This window comes from Rhinopithecus roxellana, chromosome 4 (assembly GCF_007565055.1).
Source record: "Rhinopithecus roxellana isolate Shanxi Qingling chromosome 4, ASM756505v1, whole genome shotgun sequence".
NCBI lineage: Eukaryota > Metazoa > Chordata > Mammalia > Primates > Cercopithecidae > Rhinopithecus > Rhinopithecus roxellana.
The window spans coordinates 111,614,100-111,639,155 of NC_044552.1; the positions used below are offsets into that span (position 1 = coordinate 111,614,100).

At 35.2% G+C, this 25,056-nt stretch overlaps 1 protein-coding gene across 6 annotated transcripts in view; it reads right to left on the reverse strand.

Annotated features, from left to right (window-relative positions):
• The window catches only part of GRIK2 (glutamate ionotropic receptor kainate type subunit 2), a 744,221-nt gene that overhangs the window by 217,735 nt on the left and 501,430 nt on the right, over positions 1 to 25,056 (reverse strand). For 5 of the 6 annotated variants that reach the window (XM_030929512.1, XM_030929513.1, XM_030929514.1 and 2 more), the window contains exon 10: positions 21,267 to 21,473. In XM_030929512.1, coding sequence (XP_030785372.1) covers positions 21,267 to 21,473 — 207 coding nt within the window. Of the gene's footprint in view, positions 1 to 19,968; positions 19,972 to 21,266; positions 21,474 to 25,056 lie in introns of all 6 variants that reach the window. The other variant, XM_030929515.1, reaches the window with a different exon arrangement.

Below are 25,056 nucleotides of genomic sequence, written 5' to 3' on the forward strand. Positions count from 1 at the left end.
CAGGAAATACAGAGAATGCCACAAAGATACTCATCGAGAAGAGCAACTCCAAGACACATAATTGCCAGATTCACCAAAGTTGAAATGAAGGAAAAAATCTTAAGGGCAGCCAGAGAGAAAGGTCGGGTTACCCACAAAGGGAAGCACATCAGACTAACAGCAGATCTCTCGGCAGAAACTCTACAAGCCAGAAGACAGTGGGGGCCAATACTCAACATTCTTAAAGAAAAGAATTTTCAACCCAAAATTTCATATCCAGCCAAACTAAGTTTCATAAGTGAAGGAGAAATAAAATCCTTTACAGATAAGCAAATGCTTAGAGATTTTGTCACTACCAGGCCTGCCTTACAAGAGACCCTGAAGGAAGCCCTAAACATGGAAAGGAACAACCGGTACCAGCCATTGCAAAAACATGCCAAAATGTAAAGACCATCGAGGCTAGGAAGAAACTGCATCAACTAACGAGCAAAATAACCAGTTAATATCATAATGGCAGGATCAAGTTCACACATAACAATATTAACCTTAAATGTAAATGGACTAAATGCTCCAATTAAAAGACACAGACTGGCAAACTGGATAAAGAGTCAAGACCCATCAGTCTGCTGTATTCAGGAGACCCATCTCACATGCAGAGACATACATAGGCTCAAAATAAAGGGATGGAGGAAGATCTACCAAGCAAATGGAGAACAAAAAAAAGCAGGGGTTGCAATACTAGTCTCTGATAAAACAGACTTTAAACCATCAAAGATCAAAAGAGACAAAGACGGCCATTACATAATGGTAAAGGGATCAATTCAACAGGAAGAGCTAACTATTCTAAATATATAGGCACCCAATACAGGAGCACCCAGATTCATAAAGCAAGTCCTTAGAGACTTACAAAGGGACTTAGACTCCCATACAATAATAATGGGAGACTTCAACACTCCACTGACAACATTAGACAGATCAACGAGACAGAAAGTTAACAAGGATATCCAGGAATTGAACTCATCACTGCACCAAGCGGACTTAATAGACATCTACAGAACTCTCCACCACAAATCAAAAGAATATACATTCTTCTCAGCACCACATCGCACTTATTCCAAAATTGACCACATATTTGGAAGTAAAGCACTCCTCAGCAAATGTAAAAGAACAGAAATTATAACAAACTGTCTCTCAGACCACAGTGCAATCAAACTAGAATTCAGGACTAAGAAACTCAATCAAAACCACTACACTACATGGAAACTGAACAACCTGCTCCTGAATGACTACTGGCTAAATAACGAAATGAAGGCAGAAATAAAGATGTTCTTTGAAACCAATGAGAACAAAGATACAACATACCAGAATCTCTGGGACACATTTAAAGCAGTGTGTAGAGGGAAATTTATAGCACTAAATGCCCACAAGAGAAAGCTGGAAAGATCTAAAATTGACACTCTAACATCACAATTAAAAGAACTAGAAAGGCAAGAGGAAACACATTCAAAAGCTAGCAGAAGGCAAGAAATAACTAACATCAGAGCAGAACTGAAGGAGATAGAGACACAAAAAACCCTCCAAAAAATCAATGAATCCAGGAGTTGGTTTTTTGAAAAGATCAACAAAATTGAAAGACCGCTAGCAAGACTAATAAAGAAGAAAAGAGAGAGGAATCAAATAGATGCAATAAAAAATGATAAAGGGGATGTCACCACCGACCCCACAGAAATAGAAACTACCATCAGAGAATACTATAAACACCTCTACACAAATCAACTAGAAAATCTAGAAGAAATGGATAATTTCCTGGACACTTACACTCTTCCAAGACTAAACCAGGAAGAAGTTGAATCCCTCAATAGACCAATAGCAGGCTCTGAAATTGAGGCAATAATTAATAGCCTACCAACCAAAAAAAGTCCAGGACCAGATGGATTCACAGCTGAATTCTACCAGAGGTACAAGGAGGAGCTGGTACCATTCCTTCTGAAACTATTCCAATCAATAGAAAAAGAGGGAATCCTCCCTAACTCATTTTATGAGGCCAACATCATCCTGATACCAAAGCCTGGCAGAGACACAACAAAAAAAGAGAATTTTAGACCAATATCCCTGATGAACATGGATGCAAAAATCCTCAATAAAATACTGGCAAACCAGATTCAGCAGCACATCAAAAAGCTTATCCACCATGATCAAGTGGGCTTCATCCCTGGGATGCAAGGCTGGTTCAACATTCGCAAATCAATAAATGTAATCCAGCATATAAACAGAACCAAAGACAAGAACCACATGATTATCTCAATAGATGCAGAAAAGGCTTTTGACAAAATTCAACAGCCCTTCATGTTAAAAACGCTCAATAAATTCGGTATTGATGGAACGTACCTCAAAATAATAAGAGCTATTTACGACAAACCCATAGCTAATATCATACTGAATGGGCAAAAACTGGAAAAATTCCCTTTGAAAACTGACACAAGACAGAGATGCCCTCTCTCACCACTCCTATTCAACATAGTGTTGGAAGTTCTGACTAGGGCAATCAGGCAAGAGAAAGAAATCAAGGGTATTCAGTTAGGAAAAGAAGAAGTCAAGTTGTCCCTGTTTGCAGATGACATGATTGTATATTTAGAAAACCCCATTGTCTCAGCCCAAAATCTCCTCAAGCTGATAAGCAACTTCAGCAAAGTCTCAGGACACAAAATTAATGTGCAAAAATCACAAGCATTCTTATACATCAGTAACAGACAAACAGAGAGCCAAATCATCAATAAACTTCCATTCACAATTGCTTCAAAGAGAATAAAATACCTAGGAATCCAACTTACAAGGGATGTAAAGGACCTCTTCAAGGAGAACTACAAACCACTGCTCAGTGAAATAAAAGAGGACACAAACAAATGGAAGAACATACCATGCTCATGGATAGGAAGAATCAATATCGTGAAAATGGCCACACTGTCCAAGGTTATTTATGGATTCAATGCCATCCCCATCAAGCTACCAATGAGTTTCTTCATAGAATTGGAAAAAACTGCTTTACAGTTCATATGGAACCAAAAAAGAGCCCGCATTGCCAAGACAATCCTAAGTCAAAAGGACAAAGCTGGAGGCATCACGCTACCTGACTTCAAACTATGCTACAAGGCTACTGTAACCAAAACAGCATGGTACTGGTACCAAAACAGAGCTATAGACCAATGGAACAGAACAGAGTCCTCAGAAATAATACCACACATCTACAGCCATCTGATCTTTGACAAACCTGAGAGAAACAAGAAATGGGGAAAGGATTCCCTATTTAATAAATGGTGCTGGGAAAATTGGCTAGCCATAAGTAGAAAGCTGAAACTGGATCCTTTCCTTACTCCTTATACGAAGATTAATTCAAGATGGATTAGAGACTTAAATGTTAGACCTAATACCATAAAAACCCTAGAAGAAAACCTAGGTAGTACCATTCAGGACATAGGCATGGGCAAGGACTTCATGTCTAAAACACCAAAAGCAATGGCAGCAAAAGCCAAAATTGACAAATGGGATCTAATTAAACTAAAGAGCTTCTGCACAGCAAAATAAACTACCATCAGAGTGAACAGGCAACATACAGAATGGGAGAAAATTTTTGCAATCTACTCATCTGACAAAGGGCTATTATCCAGAATCTACAAAGAACTCAAACAAATATACAAGAAAAAAAAAAAACAACCCCATCAAAAAGTGGGCAAAGAATATGAACAGACATTTGTCAAAAGACGACATTCATACAGCCAACAGACACATGAAAAAATGCTCATCATCACTCGCCATCAGAGAAATGCAAATCAAAACCACAATGAGATACCATCTCACACCAGTTAGAATGGCAATCATTAAAAAGTCAGGAAATAACAGGTGTTGGAGAAGATGTGGAGAAATAGGAACACTTTTACACTGTTGGTGGGAATGTAAACTAGTTCAACCATTATGGAAAACAGTATGGCAATTCCTCAAGGATCCAGAACTAGATGTACCATATGACCCAGCCATCCCAATACTGGGTATATACCCAAAGGATTATAAATCATGCTGCTATAAAGACACATGCACACGTATGTTTATTGCGGCACTATTCACAATAGCAAAGACTTGGAATCAACCCAAATGTTCATCAGTGACTGACTGGATTAAGAAAATGTGGCACATATACACCATGGAATACTATGCAGCCATAAAATAGGATGAGTTTGCGTCCTTTGTAGGGACATGGATGCAGCTGGAAACCATCATTCTTAGCAAACTATCACAAGAACAGAAAACCAAACACCGCATGTTTTCACTCATAGGTGGGAACTGATCAATGAGATCACTTGGACTTGGGAAGGGGAACATCACACACCGGGGCCTATCACGGGGAGGGGGGAAGAGGGAGGGATTGCATTGGGAGTTATACCTGATATAAATGATGAATTGATGGGTGCTGACAAGTTGATGGGTGCAGCACACCAACATGGCACAAGTATACATATGTAACAAACCTGCATGTTATGCACATGTACCCTAGAACTTAAAGTATAATAAAAAAAAAAAACCCTAAATAATAAAGAGAAATGAAGCTTATAACTTCCAATTAATGGAGAAAAAAACAACGGATCAAAAGAAAACTCATTCAATGTAAAAGAAGTAAAGAGAAAAACAAAAAGAAAGCAAATTTAGAAAATATAAAATTTTCATCAGAAATAAATAATTAATTTGTTACCACTTTCTTAATTTAAGAAAAGTAGTTATTTTTGTAAAAAACAAACAAACAAACAAACAAAAAAAAAAAAACAATGGCCTACTCAATTGCACTGTAACATCTTTGAGATATTTCTCTTTTGGCTGAGCAGATATATGATGGTCTACCTAGCAAAATGAAAGAAAAAATAGTATGCACAGTTTTTATCTCTAAGAAAGGATACTCTAAATCTAAATGACTAGCAATAGTACTTAAAAAGAAATATCACCCAAAATACAGTACAAGAGATCTGTTACCCAGGTTTTGTCCTTGTTTTCTTGTCCTCTGATTTGTAAATTGACTTCTAATTGCACCTCTCAACAAGGATTAAGAGGAATGGGAAGCCCTCATCCTTGTTACGTTCAGATTAAAAATTAATGTCCAATTTAAAAATCACTTGTGTTTAACTACTTCAATACCTCCTAAATAAATGCATAATAAGCATTGGGGACCTTTATAACTAAGGATCAGAAATAGAATCAAGAATTCTTCACAATGGTATCACTATCATTTGCAGTTCTGCTAAGCAGTGAACTCTGCTTTAAATATGTTCAATGTTTTCATCAGTTCATAAAGCTCGGCTCATAAAGTAGCTTATTATCAACCTATCTTTTAAAATGCTGACTTTCAAAGGATTTAAATGCTCACTGAAAACAGACATAAAAATACCTAATCTATTTAATATTTTGTAGAAAACATATAATGTATGTGAGGAATTATGGAGTAAGTAAATGATAATAGGAAATAAGATGAAGAAGATGAGATACAAGTACATGCTCTTCGGAGGGGATGGGAAGTAGGAATTATTGATGAGCGCTCATTTGAACCTACAAAGATGTGAAAGAATAAAAGTGATGGTACTATGGTTTGACTGTGTCTCCACTCAAATCTCATCTTGAATTGTAGTTCCTATAATTCCCATGTGTGGTGAGTAGGACCCGGTGGGAGGTAATTTAATCACTGGGGTGGTTACCCTCATGCTATTCTCATGATAGTGAGTGAATGAGCTGATGGTTTTATAAGGGGTTTTCCCCGCCTTGCTCAGCATTTTTCCTTGCTGCTGCCATGTGAAGAATGACATGTTTGCTTCCCTCCACCAGGATTGTAAGTTTCCTGAAGCCTCCTCAGCCACGTGGAACTGTGAGTCAATTAAACTTCTTTTCTTTTAAATCACCAGGTCTCAGGCAGTTCTTTATAGCACTGTGAGAATGGACTAATACAGTAAGTGGTTACTGGGTAAATGTTTGCAACATTTCAAGCTCAAACCATGAATAAGAAATTTGGTAGACATTAATTTCATATACTTGGGTGATTGCAATGTGAAGTATACAATTATTATGAAAACCACAATTCTCACACCAGTCAGAATGGCCATTGTCAGAAAGTCAAAAAAAAAAAAAAAAAATTACAGATATTGGCAAGGCTGTGAAGAAAAGGGAACACTTATACACTGTTGGTGGTAATGTCAGTTTGTCCAGCTGCTATGGAGAGCATTTTACAGATTTCTCAAAGAACTGAGTTGAGCCATCAGTTGACTCACCAAATCCTTTGAATTTATGCACAAAGGAAAATAAATTGTTCTACCAAAAAGATACATTCACTTGTATGCTCACCGCAGAGCTATTCACAATAGCAAAGACAAGGAATCAACCCAGGTGCTCATCAACTGTGGACTGGGTAAAGAAAATGCGGTACATATACACCATGGAATACTACATAGCCATAAAAAATGACAAAATCATGTCTTTTGCGGCAACAAGTGCACAGAAAGAGGCCATTATTCTAAGCGAACTAACAGCAAAAAAAGAAAACCAAATATTAGACATTCTCACTTATAAGTGGGAGCTAAACATTGGGTACACATGGAAATAAAGATGAGAATAATAGACGCTTGGGACACCAGAGTTGGGGGAAAAGGGGCAAATGTTGAAAAATTACCTATTGTGTGTGATACTCACTATCTGGGTTATGGGATCATCCACACTCCAAACCTAAGCATCACACAACATAGTGATCTAACAAATCTGCATATGTAACCCTAAATTTAAAATAAAAGTTGGAAAAAGAAGACACTGCATGAAATACTTTTATAAATAAATAGGATGAATGATCGTGAAAGCATCAAAATGGATATGAAATTTTCAACTAGAGTTTGGATTATGATTACTGCCCTGCAGTTTCAAAGAGTAAATACATGTAATACATTCTAGAAATAATCCATCCAAAAAGATTTTTTAAGATGTTTAAAAGATAAAGCATGTGGCTGGAAGCGGTGGCTCAAGCCTGTAATCCCAGCACTTTGGGAGGCCGAGACGGGCGGATCACGAGGTCAGGAGATCGAGACCATCCTGGCTAACCCGGTGAAACCCCGTCTCTACTAAAAAATAAAAAAAAAAATTAGCCGGGCGAGGTGGCTGGGGCCTGTAGTCCCAGCTACTCGGGAGGCTGAGGCAGGAGAATGGCGTAAACCCGGGAGGCGGAGCTTACAATGAGCTGAGATCTGGCCACTGCACTCCAGCCTGGGCGACAGAGCGAGACTCCGTCTCAAAAAAAAAAAAAAAAAAGAAAAAAAAAAAAAAGATAAAGCATGTGTTGCCCAGGATTACTCATTCTTAACATGCTGATGCTAAAATCTTTACTTTTACATTGATGATGCTTTTATTACAGTGTATACCGTATTTCCATCCTGCTCCTGCCCCACAGAAATGCTATTTTTTGATAGTGTGTATAGGTAATCAAATCTCATTTGAAGTACGCCAATGTAATCGGTAAAAATCCTGATTTTTGTGTATGTTTATTTTGTAGGATTTAAAGACAAAACTTCTTTGTCCAAGTGCCTTTACCCTGTTTTTCAGAACACATGCTCTCAAAATATCTCATGTCATACGTTGTCCAATATATCTGACAGTATCTGCTTAAGAAATACTTGAAAATGACTTTTTTATGTGTCTACATTTGAAATATTGTGTTTCAGATTGCCTTTATCTATTATTCGATAGCTATGATGTATTTCTCTACTTCAAAATTCTGTTAATAAGTTTACCAACTTTACCCTTTTTTTTTTTTTTCCTGAAGGAAAGTGTGATAATATTATAGCTATGATTTCAAGTAATCACACGTACAATGTCAAGTTAATTGCATTCCTGTGGAAAGAAAAAATGGCTAGGTGGATAATTTATTATATCTACCCATTTATTTGATAGACATTTATTGACCATCTTGACTATGTGTAAAGCCTTGTGGCAAGTGCTATGAAAGATACCAAGAAAATCAAATCATTCCTGCCTCAAACAAGACATTGACACCTACATAGAGGAGACAAAACATGCACATCAATAGAATATAATGCTTGGGCAAATCCATTTGTGGCATATTCCTGATTATAAGTAGTTTTATACATGGAATTGGACAAACTGGCCTGGATGGAAAAACAGGATTCATGCATTTAACAAACACTCATTTTCTACTATGTATTAAGCATAATGCTAAATCCTAGAGATATAGTTACTGCCCTCCAACAGCTTATATTCTAACTAGAAAAGGACCTTAATGATGTATGTATTGAAATGCACAAAGTAAAATTAGAGTATTTTAAATCTAAATTTTGGTAAGAGCAAATTAATCTACAGTCAACAAAGAGAGTTTAGTAGATTACAAGATATCAAAATCATTCATTTTCATGGAAGTGAAAATACAAGGACATAAAGGATAGTTTAATGCTGTTTAATATTAAACTAAATATTGTCACATAAATTCATAATTGAATTTGTACTTGAATAAGTCCTGCATCTACTGGACTAGCCCAAATTGGGCCTGCTTAGTTGGTAACAAACTGTTGAGTTATCTTTCAGATATAATAAAAATAAAAACTGCAAGTCATGTAGCCTAGGCATGCACAATAGAAAAAGCTTTGATCTCTAACAACACCCAAAACCAATCAATCTTTCCCTCTATACCAGTAAGACTGGGACATGACTGGAACCTGAATATTGAAACTCTTTCAGAAGCAAGGGGTACCTAAATTGAGGAGACAGATTTGAATTCACTCCTGTCTCCTTGCTGACTACTTGCCTATTTGAAAAAAGACAAATAAAGGCCTTTCTTTCCTCAAAAGCCAGTGTTTTTGTGCACATTGGACAGTGAGACTATTTGCTCTATAAAGGTCCCACAGACATTACTTCTGATTTTCAATGATCAAAATTGGATAATGTTTAAAAAATACAAAAGACTTGATCAGATGAATATCATAATAAAATATGTAAAAAATAAACTCCAGTTCAGTGGCCATATCTTTTGCAAACTGAATTTCCTAGAAGAGCCACAAAACCTTAAAATGCAATTAGAAGTGGTCAGGAAATTATATGGATGAAGGCACATGATTTTGGCACAAAACAACAGTGGTTAATGTTAGTGTAATTACATATTAGCATACCAATACATTTTCAATCAATTCTTCTTAATTGAGAAAACTAGATCTATTTTCTCCTTAGGAGAAAAAAAATGTGGAAACTTTCTTTATCTTAATTCTCCCTCCACAAATTGTCTGAATCTTATCAATTCATTTTAAATTGAATTGGCTTTCAAAATATTTAAATAAACCTGACCAAGTACACCGTTTTGGTCATGTGTGGTGTTACATAAGACAACATCCAATCTCAGTCTCGCCAGAAAAGTGGCCACCTTTACATCTATGGTCTCTTCTCTGCCTCTCTCTGATTCTGTCTCTGAGTCTCTCTCCCTACTTTAAAAAATGGTTACATTATCGAAAGTTTCTCATATGCCATAACCAACTGTTGAATTTATTGTTTAAATTTTTGTATTGAGTATGAGTTTATTTGAACCACAAAAATGCAAGCAAATATTAGCAAATCACATAAACAAGATATCATTATTTATTCTTTTACTACTGTCAAAGTAAAAAAAAAAAAAAGAATAGCTATTGGCTGCTCTAAAAACACACTTCTAATCACTAACATAAAACACATGCTCACTTTCTATTTGAACTTGGAATTGTGGCAATATTATAACTCTAAGGGAAAGGAGTGACAAGAACATTCTCTTCATTCTCTTCGGTCTGTAAGTCTAAGCTGTCCACAAATGCAGTCGCTGACCCAGGGCCTGGCCAGACCCCAGCAAAGAATGAGGGAGAGGAACCCAATCCCATTTGACACTCTCAAAACACATGAATTCTCCTGGGTACTTTTTCCTATGTCATGCTCATTTTTGGGAAATACATGGTTATGACAGGAAAGGGAAATTTTTTTTTTTTCCCACATAAAGATGAAAAAGTTATCCTGAATTGTGTCTCTCTGTGCCCAGAGCTATGGAAGGCCTAGATTGCTGGAGGAGACAGGAGCTGTAATTTCATAATTTTAACTATACTTTTGTCAGTCATTTACCATCCCAAATAAAGAGGGAACATTTTCGAGTCAAGTAGGCATGCATTTACATCCTGTAAAGTTTTCAGCTTTTCAATCTATAAAACAATGATAATATTTACTCCAATATTAGCTCTACCTCCAACATATACTTATTGGATAATTGCCATATGCCAAGCACAGTTTGAAGTCTTCAGTGGCTTGGCCAGCCTCAGAGTGTATTTAATGTGACTCTTTCAATCCTTCGAAGTGTTTACATAGCCAAATCCACTGGGCTCCTTTTCCAAACCATATTTTTTAAAGGTCTGTTTCAACTAGCAGTTTGGTATCACTATCACCTCAGCTGAGATTCATCACCAATGATGTTAACAACATCATAGTAAATGTAAGAAATTAAGTGCTAAAGAGAATATTAAAATTACCATTTTTGCTTGGCCAGTAGAGGAATTATTTTCACATTAATCATAATTTAGTGATTTTTCACTTAATGTCTACTTTTTTTCTACCCTATGATTGCATGAGGTAAGATGTCTGATATTTTTCTTGCCAATAAACTCTGCTTCTGTATTGTGTCTGGAAAAAAAAAAAAAAAAAAAAAAAAAAAAAAAAAAAAAAAAAAAAAAAAAAAAAAAAAAAAAAAAAAAAAAAAAGACAACATCCCTCAGGTGGAATACATGCTGCAATTAAATGAACTGCAGCACTAAAAATAGTGTATTTGAAAAAGCATCTGTCATTTTTTTTTCATAATTCAAGCTTAAAGACTTCCCTGACCCTTTCCCTTCCAGACAAAATTAGATATACCCCCTCACGCTTCCCAAAATATTTTCAGAATATCTCTATTGTTGTACTATCTAAAGTATATAAAATGTATTTAATGATCATCTCACCTAGGATTTATATGTTTCTCAGTACCTAAAACTGTGAGTGGCACAAAAATGCTAAATGAACAATACTGAATTATTTTTCCACATGCGAATATCATGAAGAATATCTTATTTTAGCATTTTTTTTCTGAAATTTCTATCACTCAAATTTACTTTGAAAAGAAACTTTATGCAATTTAACATGAAAGGAAAATCCAATCACACTGAACAAATTTCTATAGCATTAATAAATTTCATGCTATGATTTTCCTTTTTTTAACTTTTTAAAGTTTTGTTGGGCTTTTTTTTTTCTTTCTTTCTGTTTAGATTTGCTCTATGCTCTACAGAACATGTCATCTTTGAAAAAGCCACTTTTTTATATCTATTTTCAGTTACATTTATTCTGCTGTTATGGTGCTAATAGATGCAAATCAGTATTTATTATTTAATAACACACAGATGTTCCATATACCACAGATAAACAAATTTTTCAGCCCACTGCTTCAACGGTGTCAATGTAAATTTACTATTAAATTACATACAAAATTTTAATTATTGACTTTAAATAATCCTAAGTTTTGGACATGCTCCCTCACAGAATTCCCTTACCCTTAATTTATATTTCTACTTTCATTTTTACATAACATTTTGTTTGAGCAATGAAATTTCCAATTTCACGCCTCTTCTACTCTAACCTGTTTTCCTTTGTTTATTTAAGAAGATATTGAAGCTTTTTTTTTTTTTAAAGAAGCATTTCCTGACTACATTAAGGAAAAGTTTCAATGCTCTGTATTGCATAACAAATTAGTTGCTTCCTGTTTTTTAGGGGCAAAAGTATTAATAGGATGGATAGCAGTGTACAGAAGTCTCCATTTACAGGAGTCTCTATAATATCAATTTAGTAATTTACTTTCTCTCAATCTTCAGATTATGACTTTGAAGTCATAATTTGACTTTTTTTACAGACATTTTAAGTATCTTAAGTTCAGAAGTCATATTGGAAGGAACTTAGTAGTGTACATTGGGGATATTTATTCAATAATTCATGATACAATTGCCAAATAAAATAATCCTTAGCTTTGGTTTTTGCTATGATTTTGCAATTAAGAGCAAATTACCAGAAGATTGTTATTAGGGAAACAAGTTTTTTTAAGTATTCTGAGAACACATCATGGCAAAAATAAATAAATAAATAATTTTAATATTTAAATATATATATAAATATTTCTAAACATAATATTAATTGTGGAACTGCATGAAGAGAGAAGACATTCTTTATTACATTAGCACTGAAAGAAAAAGTAAACACTTATACTTTTTAAAATAAAAGATAGTCATTATATTTGAGAACTATTATTACTGCTGTGGTTACAGTGTCTTTCTCAGAATATACATTCAATAAATGGTTGTTGAGGCTCTATCTTGGTATAATTTCTAAGGAATCATAATCTAGTATAGCATAAATCAGAAGTACACTGATCTGTGATAGCCCATGTTTCTGGGTTAAATTTCAAAATATCCTCATTGCTGAGCCAGTTTGTTTATATCTTCAGCAGCTCACTGTTTAAATTCACGTTGAGAAAAACATTTCAAAATAACTATATTAGCCCTTTTAAAAAATGTTACATACTTTTCATAATTCCTAATGTCTCTATCATCTGAGATGATATTCACAGAATGTCTCTTTAAAAGTAAAAATTACTTGCTTTTCAAGTTTCTTTTTTACAAAGAAGAGAAAATTACTGGCATACATGTTGTAGCAGAATTTGGTGTGTTGTAGGGGTACTGCTTCATAAACGGGCTGAAAGAAATTCAGGCTTTCACTTAGGCTGAGGTCCAATCAGTATGGACTTAATAAACAAACTACAAGTAGATGAAAGAACTAAAATTGAGAAATAAAAACATTAAGAATATTAAAAAATAGGAAAATATCTTTTTGAGCTTCAGTTAAAAAAGAATTTTTCCAACAAATCACAAACATCACAAGCCATTTAAAAAATGACTAAATGTGACAAACTAAAACTTTAAAACTTCCATATGTAAACACACATACATTCACACACATACATTCACACACATGGACATACACACACACACAATGAAATTAAGAGATAAACTCTTGGCTGGGGGAAATATTTGCATTATAGGTACTCAGAAAACGTAATAAATTACTATGCATGAATAAGAAGGAATGAAGTCAATGGGGAATTCAAAGACGGGGAAATTAAAAAGCCTATTTAAATATGGAGAAAGAATGGCTAATTATGAGTATCTGAAAATTAAAGCAGTTTGATGCTATTTCTCACCAGATTATCTGACCAAATTCAAATAGTCAAATACTCTAATAGTCTAGTCTAAAAGTCTAATCTCAAGTACTAATGATTTTGCAGAGGAATAGACATATTTATAAACTATGGGTGGACATGTAAATCAGTAAAAATATTTTGGAGAAAAATATTTTCAATATCTAATGAAATTTGTTTTTCAGATGAGGTCCCTAACAAAATTGGGAAAAAAAAATACATGAACTCTGATCAACAATTCCTTGTTCATATATTTTATATATTTATGGGGTACATGAGATTTTGCTACAGGCATGTAATGTGAAATAAGCATATATCATGGAAAAGCTTTGGCATAGGTGCTATGCAAGATAAGATGTGCATCTTCAATTATAGTATTTTGAATGTTTATCAGTAGAAGACTAAAAAAAAGATATAATCCTGTTACATAGTACTATTGAACGATTTATACAAAATGTGCCAGGAGAATACCAAACTTAAGATAATGGCTACACCTGGAGAGGGATGAGGAAAATGTAGTTTTATATTTTATGATTGATGTAGAAAATACTAAATTGAGAAAAACCATGGTGAGGAAGGCATTTCAGCATTATTTGTAATATTTTATAACTTTTACAATAAAGAGACACTTGAAGCAAAGTTAATAAATAGGTTAATTTTGGGTCATAGGAAATTATAAATTTGTACTTCTGATTTTAGCTATTTTTGCCAACATTTAAAAAATAACATTAATAATAGTATTTCTACTCCCCAACAGTCTTCATTTGTTGGTGGTGGTTGTGATTTTTTTAAATTTGTATTTCTTTTCTTTTTTTTTTTTTTTTTTTTTTGAGACGGGGTCTCACTGTGTTGCCCAGGCTGGAGTTCAGTGGCATGATCTCAGCTCACTGCAACCTCTGCCTCCCAGGTTCAAGAGATTCTTGCGCCTCAGTCTTCCAAGTAGCTGGGATTACAATCGTGCAACACCATGCCCGGCTAACTTTTTTGTATTTTCAGTAGAGACAGGGTTTCACCATGTTGGCCAGGCTGGTCTTAAACTCCGAACCTCAGGTGATCTGCCCACCTTGACCACACAAAGTGCTGGGATTACAGGTGTGAATCACCGCACCTAGGCTTTGTGTTTCTTTTCACAGGAAGTACCAGAGTGCCTCAACTAGGATGCAAAATTAAACAATATACTGCCAAAATTTAAAGCTAATGTCTGTGCAAGTCAATTCCCATTTAGAATAAACTGCTTTTTGATTTAGTGTTTCCATTTTTGTGATAATACCTGGAGCCTTTTTAAGTTCCCTGAAAAACAAATATTTGATTTCCTTCCTCACATATAATAAAAGAGCAATCAGGAGGCAAAAGCAAAGTGTAGTGAGGTCCTCCAAGGCTCATTTATGAATCATAAAAGGCTTGATAATATTAAATACCAATTGCAATGCCAAGGCAGCATGCTGGGAAGTATTCAGACAGCTGGAAATCCATGGCATCATGGGTGTTTTTAAAAATAATGTAAAATACTGAACTAGATTCCAACAGACTTCTCATGTTACTGAGTTGTTTTCTAAGCTGAAACAGAATTTCTTTCTCATTCTCTTAAGAAAACCTGTCAAATGATCAAGTTTTGTTTACTTCTAAAATTTCAACATTTGAAGCTACAAAAATTACCCTACTCTAAAAAATAAGCATTTATTGCTCAATGCACTCTTTTACCTACACCAAATGGTTAATTATATTAAAACACAAATCTCTTTAAAGACAAAGAAGTTGTAAAGATGTTTGGCACTTATAAAAGAGCTAAACTTTAAATGTTACTATTTAGATAATTTTTCATAGTCTACACAATTCTAATGGGTAAAGGAATGACTAATGTGGCTTTAGAAATCTGTTTTTAAATGCCCCTTTTCTCTAATAGCATTATAGCACACATTTAGTCAATTATTTGTTTTAAATATAATCATGGTTCAACAGTAATCCTGTAAACTAGCTCATGGGGTTGAATAGACAAAATATAGCAACATTCAAAAACATTGACAACCTTTTGGATACATTAACCATAATAAAAACTTTAATAGTAATAATAATAACATTGTTGAGTATTTCCTATTTGCCATTCAGCACATTAAGGCCTGCACAATGCACTCATGTCCCAAATTAGAGTTTACTTCTCAAATCTGATTTGAAAACCCATTAAGTAGTTCAGTCTTAGCACTGTTTCTATGCTGTTTCTTTAGTTGCAACCCAGGTTAGGTAGCAGTTTTTTAACTAGAGGTCAGGTTTTAAAAAGGAAAAATTTGTATTTATAGGCATGAGATTATCCACCAATGCCAGGAGCTTTTCATACACTGAGGCATGAGGGGCCTAATATCTACAGAGGGATCTGCATCACTGTCCTGGAGCATTTAAATTTTTCCTGCTTCCTGTCATTACGGTTTTCCTTCTGTTGTGTCTCCTCCAAATACACGCAATCTCTGCCGTCTGACTGATGTATTTAACTAAGTTAAAGAAGGCTATAGTCCTTCTCTTTCCTCTGATATTTACGTTTAATCCACATCATCATTCAATGAAGTATCATTATTCCCATTGCATAAATGATAGAAGTCACTGAAGACAGAGTAAGAAACTTTCCCCAAGCTACAGCGGAGAGTAAGAGAGAGAGAAGTTAGAGAGAGGGTGCCCAAATTTGCACACTTAAGAAGTAACTGTAGATCTGTTGAGTATTCCCACACACATTTTATCAGTATTATGACAGTAGGTCAGAGAATTATCAGCAGAACACTGGCTTAAGGATACTCTGAAATTTTGCCTCCAGCTGGGATTAGTCTGCGTGAAAGATGAAAGGATAAAGAATTTCAAGTAATAAGGAATGTCTATGATTAAGTACCAGAAGTAGTAGTTCTACAGGTGTCAAAGAAAGTAGGCTTTTTAGAAGAATAAAATGGCACACAAAGCCTTTTGGAGTACAGCCCCAACAGAGAACCCTGGGGATGGACATTAAACAGTCGACAAGAGGAAAGAGCTGAGGACTGCACAAATCATCAGGTGTCAGGGGACAAAGAAAAAGAAATTAAAGGCCAACATGAGTACCTGAAATGATATGCTGTAATCTTTCAGTATGTCTGTAATGATTTCAGTGAGAAAGGTTTGAGATAACATTGCTGATTAAATGAAAATCTGACTGTAATGTATACATGCATTCCTGGAGATGATATTAAAGGCAGGAAGTATATAATAGAGACATAATAAAATGGCAAACGTGTGAGCTACTTGGGTGGGTGAAAAACTAAAGATGGGGACAAATCTGAGATTTATTTGCAGCCTGCCCTTACAGATACTTTGTGCATTACTCTATTAGCTTATGCATGGATGTCTACAAGCATAAATATTCTCTGAGGTTTTCCAATGCCAAGGCAAACATCACCAGAGATTTGAAAGTAATTTTACTGACCTTGTCACTTTAAGCAGTCCCATAATAATATGCTGTGGTAGCTTATTGCAGCCTAAGTGTTTTCCCTTATGCTAATGAATAATTCTAGTTGGCTTTATGAATAAGATGCTTATCACAGTTGTCTCATGAGCCCACAAATGAGTTATTAGCTATAAAAAAAAAAAAAAAAAAAAAAAGGCTGGGCGCGGTGGCTCAAGCCTGTAATCTCAGCACTTTGGGAGGCCGAGACGGGCGGATCACGAGGTCAGGAGATCGAGACCATCCTGGCTAACACGGTGAAACCCCGTCTCTACTAAAAAAATACAAAAAAAAAAAAAAAAACTAGCCGGGCGAGGTGGCGGGCGCCTGTAGTCCCAGCTACTCCGGAGACTGAGGCAGGAGAATGGCGTGAACCCGGGAGGCGGAGCTTGCAGTGAGCCGAGATCCGGCCATTGCACCCCAGCCTGGGCCACAGAGCGAGACTCCGTCTCAAAAACAAAACAAAACAAAAAAAAAAAAAAAAACAATAAAAAAACCCAAAGCTACAAGTAAAATGTATACCCGACTTAATAAAATGGTTGCATTAGTAAGTTTCTGTGTAGTCATCTCTACTATGGCAGGCTCAATAGCTAAGCTTCCTTTTAAGAATGAAAAATGTGATAAAATATTTTATAAACTAGAATACAAAAGGTTATGATGCTTTAATTTCAAGAAGAAGGTATGGCCCTGTTTTCTTGGCCCTTGAACAGGAACTTTCACTGAGGCTTTTGGAAGGCAATCTAACAATAAAAGCATTTGGAATATATGTGGTCATATTCTCTAAAGATCGTGGTGCTTGAGTTTCATGTTTGTTGTGGAACATTGTGAAATATTTGTGTCATTCTTTCAATAAATATTGTTGAATGCTGAACATTTTCTGCACTATTATTATTTATGTCTCCTAGTTATTTTCAGTATATTTGAAGAAGATAAATTATACCAAATACGCAGTACAATAAAGAAGATCATGAATGCAGTGAATGGATATGATAAAATAGCATCCTAATTTAGATTCCAATCAGTTTGATAACTTTCAAAAGTTATCAACCTTTTATAGCTAACCAAAAAATTTCAAGTCATCAATCATCATAAAAACTCAAAAGATGATCAGCCCCATGGAAAATATGTTAGGACTGAAAGAGTAGATTATTAGTACATAAAGGAAAAGCAAAATATATTACTTGCTTCTGTATTTTCTCTGTAGTAGGACATATATTATTAACATTTTAAAATGTATCAAAGTTTCCATGAAATTAATTTTTTCAAGTGTATTTGAAGCCAGGCACAGTGGCTCATGTCTATAATCCCAGTTACTCCAGAGGCTAAGGCAGGCAGATCCCTGGAGTCCAGAAGTTTGAGACTAGCATGAGCAACATAGCAAGACCACATATCTAAAATAATAACAATAACAATAATAAATAATTAGCTAGGGATGTTAGCATGTCTACCCGCAAGGCTGAGGCAGGAGGACTGCTTGAGCCAAGGGCTTCAGGGCTGCAGTGAACTATGATTATGCCACTGGACTCTATCTAGCTTGGGTGACAGAAAGATCCCATCTCTTAAAAAACTAATAATAATAAGGAGAATAAAATGTATTTGAGAAATGCTGGATTAAGATCCTCAAAGATCTAAGAAAGAAAATAAATCTTTTCACTGTCAGAGTATTTTAAGTTAAAAACTCTTGGGGATCAATAATCACTAGAAGAGACTTTTCTCCTATCTACAAAAAGAATTTACCCGCCTAGGAGAACAAGTGTTCTTGTTTCCCTCCCTGTAATCTCATTATCCATTACAGGAAAGAAAACAAAAAATCTAACCACATCTGAACAGACCCTTTTTCAAGATAATCATTGTCTTCAAGCATCATTTAAGTTCTAGAAAAAAAAAAAAAAAAAATGTTTACAACTTAATTTCTGTTCTGTAGTAATCATTTATTGTTCCTCCATAGAATTCATTTTCTTTGCCTTCTCATAAACTATTTTACCAGGATGCAAGCCCCATTCTCATTGTAACCTCAAGATGATAATACGAGCTTCTGTACTTCTTTGGGAAGTTGGGTTTTCATTCTGAAGGGTCTTGTATACACAAGTTAAATACATTTATATGTACTTTCTCTTATTAATTAATTAGCTTCATATCAGTGATTTTCAGCAAAACTATAGCAGGTCAAGAGCTTTGTCCCCTATATGTGTAATTCAAATTTGACAAAATATCAAACTGTAAGTATAAGAAGTTCCAAAAATGTTTTGATTTTATCTATAATGAGTACTTTGACTTTTTTTAAATATTAAGAGTAATTTTCAAGAAAAAATAACGATGTCCCTGCTTCATTAGTATCCTAAATATTATTTGTTTTGTTTTTCTTTATCTTGCCTATTGCTGATCTAACAGTGAATTTGACTCTCTCCTAATGCTTCTCTATGTTTAATTAATGCTAATATAAAACTGCCATTCACAACATATAGGTCATTTAGGTAGGAAAGGACTGGTATCTTTGTGATAGCAAAGGATCCAATTAATAAACTTCACTACCAAAGCCTAATATTGATCTCATTGACTATGATTAAATTCAAATTTAATTATAATAGTGCTATAGTCCCTACAGCTTTCTCATTGTAATACTGTCTAAATGTTTTATGTTTTAGCCCTCAACACAAACACTCATAAATACTATAGTAGAAGACAGAACAAGTAAGAAGACACTAAGTTTGGGCTTATTAATTACATCTCTATTTATTGATTATGTACTATATGTCAGACACTGTGTTAGAAAATTCCCATATATCATTCCTAATTATTAAAATGATACAAATTATCTTTATCTTATGTTTCAGAAAGTTAAGTTTCAAAGTGTTTAAGGCAGTGTTCTCAATGCATGCAACTGCACATCTGAAGACTTAGGATTTGAACTCACCTTTGCCCTACCAAGTGCTCACTAGCACACTATTTTATAGAGCTCTACTGAGTATGGGAGAGTGGAGAAGAGGGAATGATGCTTTCAGGGAAAAGGTCTTTTTTCAAGGACTAATAATACCTAATGCCTCGGAAAATCACTTTCTCCTAACATCTGAGAAATAAAAATAAATCCAAAGCCCCTCAAACAACTGAATGGACCTCTTCCCGGCCAAGGGAACCCCAGAGTAACCTTGAAAACTGAGTTCTCAACCATGACAGGATAGAAAGGCAGACAGGCCTCAATATACACCAATCTCCTCACTAACTGCCTTCAGACTTTCTTCCCTAAACAAGACAGTCCTTTCAGAAGACTTCACCACTGAAAACAGAAAACGGCCCTTTCAAAAGACTTCAACAATGATATCAACCAACCTTGATTCTGCCCTTCCTTTTTTGTGCCTGTTAGACCATGACCACTGAAGGGTTCTAGCCATCTTTAGAGAATGCTTAGTAAGGATTTTCATGTTCTCTGCTTCACGTTTTGATGCCATAGGGCTGAAAATTCCACCCTCAGACTATGCTAATGCCACCATTTTTGTACATGGGATCCATGGAGAGGCACGTTCATGCTCATGCACAAGTTTCTCCTTTCATAAATATTCATGACTTCTCCTATAGCCCATTGGGAAAAAAAAAATATATATATATATATATATATATATATATATATATATATATATATAAAATTCAGCCACCCTGCTGTAAATTCCTGTTCTTTTTGCCCCTCCATTGAAGTGTCTGCTTTTGACTTCCAACCAGAGACGATGCTTCCCAATCTGTCTGAATGACCACTCTGCATACTGCAACCCTTTGTAAGAAATAATGTCTCCTTTTCTAAATTTATGAATTATACTTTTTAAAGTTAAGATATCCATCTGAAGTTGCATCTTCATATTGTATCACCGAGAACCATCTTGGTTAGATCATAATGAATTTGAAAGATCATACCAAACCCTGTATGTTTAAGGTCCCCTTAAGAAGGAGGGATGGAAATAAGAAGATGACAAACATGTTATTTCTAAAATAACAAACACTTGCAATTGCAAGAGCTAATTAAAAATACTAAATGCCAATTAAATACTAAATTCTAATTACAAATAAAAGGTCTGATTCTTCCAACTGCAAATAAGGAAAGAAACACCCCTCCTCACCCCCTGTTCTTAGAACACTTACTTTAAAAATTCATAGTTATAGGTCCTTTCTCCCTCTCTCTTTGAAATGTATGTAACTCCTTTAAAAGCTAATTAAGCCTCTTGCCAACGTTATGGCCCAGGAGAGCCTTTCTCAAGGACCTGGGAAGTATCTCTTTGAAATGTAATAATCAAGAGAGATAATGTTCCATCTCTCAGTTTCTGTGGAAAATGTAATCTGTTTACATACACAGGGCTATATACCCCTCTTAGATTCTTTTATATTTAGTGACAAATACTATTTAGCTTAAATAAAATTATTGAAGGAAATACATACTTGAAATATATCACTGCTTTTTGTAGTTACTACTTACATACATCAAGAAAAAAGTATAAACCTTGTAGCAACATAACAAACTAATAAATAATGAGGGAAGGGACTTACATGATCAATTAGTTCACGAACCATTCCATTCCATTGTCCATTGGCATCATCCTGGGCTCCATATTTCCCATCTTCCACAAGTCTAATTTCATATGTAAAGCCAAGGATTGTAGATAACTCTCTGAGGAGATCAATGCAATAGCCTTCAAATCGATCATTGCCATAGAGAGGTTTGTCAGACTTCTTAAAAAGGACATAGGGTTCTTCCTGAAAACATTGAACAAGAACAAAAAAGGTAACAGTTAATCATGAAACTCATCATCAGAATTATAGCTTTTCTTAGAAGACAAAAAATTTCTCATTTATTTAGGACGAAGTCAACTTTATTTTCTTCTAATTAAAATTAATGAAGTCTAGAATATTAAAAGAAAATTCAAGTTTTGTAGGAAATAGTAGTGCTTTACAAAAAAAAATAACTTAACTATTATAATCTCACCACAACTATATAATAAAAATACGATATATTTTATATCTTATGCCATAAATCTTATACACAATGAATAACATGTGACATGTAATATATGCTATATAATACATGATATCCAACATCTAATTTCACCATGATAACACCCCAATTTGAATTATATCATTTAATCAATATCTGGTATGCTGTTTCCATGGGATCTATGGATAAAATGAATGAAAAAAATTGTTGACTAATTGCCTACTATGTGCGAAGAATTGGAGTGGGGACTTTTTATATATATAACCACATTTTGTCCCAACAACCATGAAAATTACAACTACTATATTTAATTATAGTTTAAAAATAGTAATTTACTTTAAAATATAGATGAAGAAGGCCAGGAATGGTGACTTGCACCTGTAATCCCACCACTTTGGGAGGCCAAGATAGGCGGATCACGAAGTCAGGAGATAGATACCAACCTGACTAACACGGTGAAACTCCATCTCTACTAAAAAATACAAAAAAAAATTAGCCGGGCGTGGTGGCAGGTGCCTGTAGTCCCAGCTACTCAGGAGGCTGAGGCAGGAGAATGGCGTGAGCCCAGGAAGCGGAGCTTGCAGTGAGCCGAGACTGCGCCACCGCACTCCAGCCTGGACAAAAGAGCGAGATTCCATCTCAAAAAAAAATATATATATATATAGAGAGAGAGAGAGAGAGAGAGAGAGAGCGAGAGAGAGAGAGAGAGAGAGAGAGAAAGAGAGAGAGAGAGAGAGAGAAAGTGATCTTTATCAAGTGCTTGTGCATTCATCCAACATCATTTTAAGGAGCACCTATTGTGAGCTAGCCCTCCTTTATATAAATAGAAATCCTTGAGCCATGAAGTTCATGATAAAGAGATGAAAACAGTTAACAAATGCCTAAACAAATACAACACATATTATCAGATCCTCCTAAGTGGTATAGAAACATAAAATAGGTCCATAGAAAAGAAAACAACTGCAAGGTACTTAGTAAAATAAGACAAGACAAAATTAAGTAATTTCCTGAAAGCCTTTCCAGAGAAGGTAAGAGATGAAGTATAATCCAACAGGTGAGAAAGAGTCTAGAAACTTGAAACTCTGAAAACAGAGGATTTCAGGCCAAGGACACAGCATGGTAAAAAGCCCTGAGATCAACATAATACTGGAGTGTTTCAGGAAAAGGATAATTGGCAACAGTGTGACAGAAGTCACATCCAGTAAGTGAGTTGGCTGGACAAGATGAGAATAAAAAAGGGATGAGGAGTCAATTTTTGTGAGGCTCTGCACATTAGGCCCTATAAGAAATTTGTATGTTTAACTAAGTGCAAAAAGATTCCATGCATTAGCACATTTTATTGAAGGCACTTTCACATGGCATGGCAGACTGTGCTGCTATGAATAAACCAAGGTGCAACAATTGGTTCTGCTATTCGCTATTTGCTCATGGGCAAAGTCTCTGCTATCTCAGAGGAAGCTATCACAAAGTGAGAAAGCTTAACAAATTCCTATGCCAGTCCACCTAGGAATGTCCTCACTCTCTTCCCCAACCCAGAGCTATCCTAAAGGAGTTTCAGACATGACAGCCATGTGTCAGCTTGCCCACACTCATCTAAGAAATAATCAAGATTATTTTCATCTTCTTCCCATCTCTGTGTACTTACCTTATCTCTATACTGTTGTATGTACCCTGCAGCCTCACCTCCTGTTATTCTGACCCTTCTAAACGTTGCCACTGTGCGTTAAAGAAGTCCTGATCAGAGATTGGCATGTTGTTCCATATCTTCACCTAATTTTTAGAATGACCATTTTATCTCCCTACTCTGCCGGACTGTACCCTGAAGACATTGCTTAGTTTTCAGCTCTCTTTTCTATAGACCATTTTCAATTACCTCCACATCCCTTGGAGACAGAGGCCCATTTGGTGTTTTCCCTGCCCCTCATTGCTGTTCCCACACCATTTGTTCTCCTGCCTTGTGCAATAACTTCTGCTCCTCTGAGACTCATGCCACCCCGCTAGACCAGGCTCTCTACAATTGCTGTCATTCAATGAAATCTGGTTCAAAAGTTGTATTAAGTAGGAAGAGAAGCCTTTACTTTTCAAATATTTGACTAATGGATGGTAATTCTTTTTTCTAATTTTTATTATTCTCAGTATATTCAAAATCCACCTACATGAAGTATCCAACACGGCTGATCTCTTAATTCTTTTATTTCCTCATTACTAAATTATTTCCCTCATTGAAATCTAGTCTCTCTTCCACATGGTCACAACTGCAGCCTGCATTTGTCAGAAAATTAGGATTTCTCACAGCCCACTCATCCAATTCATTGTTTAATCACACCCACGCCTACGCTCTTCAATCACACAAAGACCCCCAATTCAGTGAACTCACATTTCCCTACTATTTATCAGTCCCCTCCTGACTTCACTTCATTATTTGGCCCCAAATTCCATGGTTCATTATTATAATTTCTCAGTTAAATGTTGATGTTCCTAAAATTAGTTATGAGCCCATCTTTTTTCCTTAAAATTTTATTCCTATTTTTTTCTGATCCACACACATCAAATTCAATAATATCTTTATCCTGATGACCTCAAAATTTATACATTAGGCCCACACTTCTTGCAAGTCTTAGGCACACATATCCAATAGCACTTGTCAGCAAGATTTTATGTCTCATAGACATGATTTTATGTCTCACATTTAACACGTCCCAAATACACTTCTTGCTGTCCCTAAAACTTTTACATGTTTTCAGTTTTCTCTGCTTTTAGAAAATAGCACCATCATTTACTCTGCTACTCAAACTGGTCGGTGAGTCATCATCTTTGCTTCCCTTTCTTTTAGCTCATTTGCTACAGAGCAACACAAGGGATCTTACTGAAGGATACATTGAATTATCTCCCCACGACTACTTGAAATTATCACATAGATTCCCAGTGTGTTTAGAATAACATTCAACTTCATTGCCATGGGTTCTAAAACCTGTTGTTCTACCACTTGCTCTCATCTTGGTAAAAGGCTTCACAACTCACAAAATTGATTAAGTCAAAAGCCAGGCAATCACTCTCAAACTCTCTGTCTTATCCGTTGTAAATGCTGCAAGTTCTCCCCTCAAAATATATACTGATTCCACCAATTTCTTTGTACTGCCCCTGCTAGAATTATGGCTCATGTAACCTTTATTTCTAATCTGAATTCCTATTGTAACTACCTCTTTTACTTTCCGTTTCTTTCCCCTACAGTCCATTCTCCATAGAAAGTCATAGCAATCTTGTAAAAATTAAATCTGCTTTTATTATTCATTTGCTTAAAACCACAGTCGCTTTTCATTAAAACTGGAATAAAATAAAAACTGT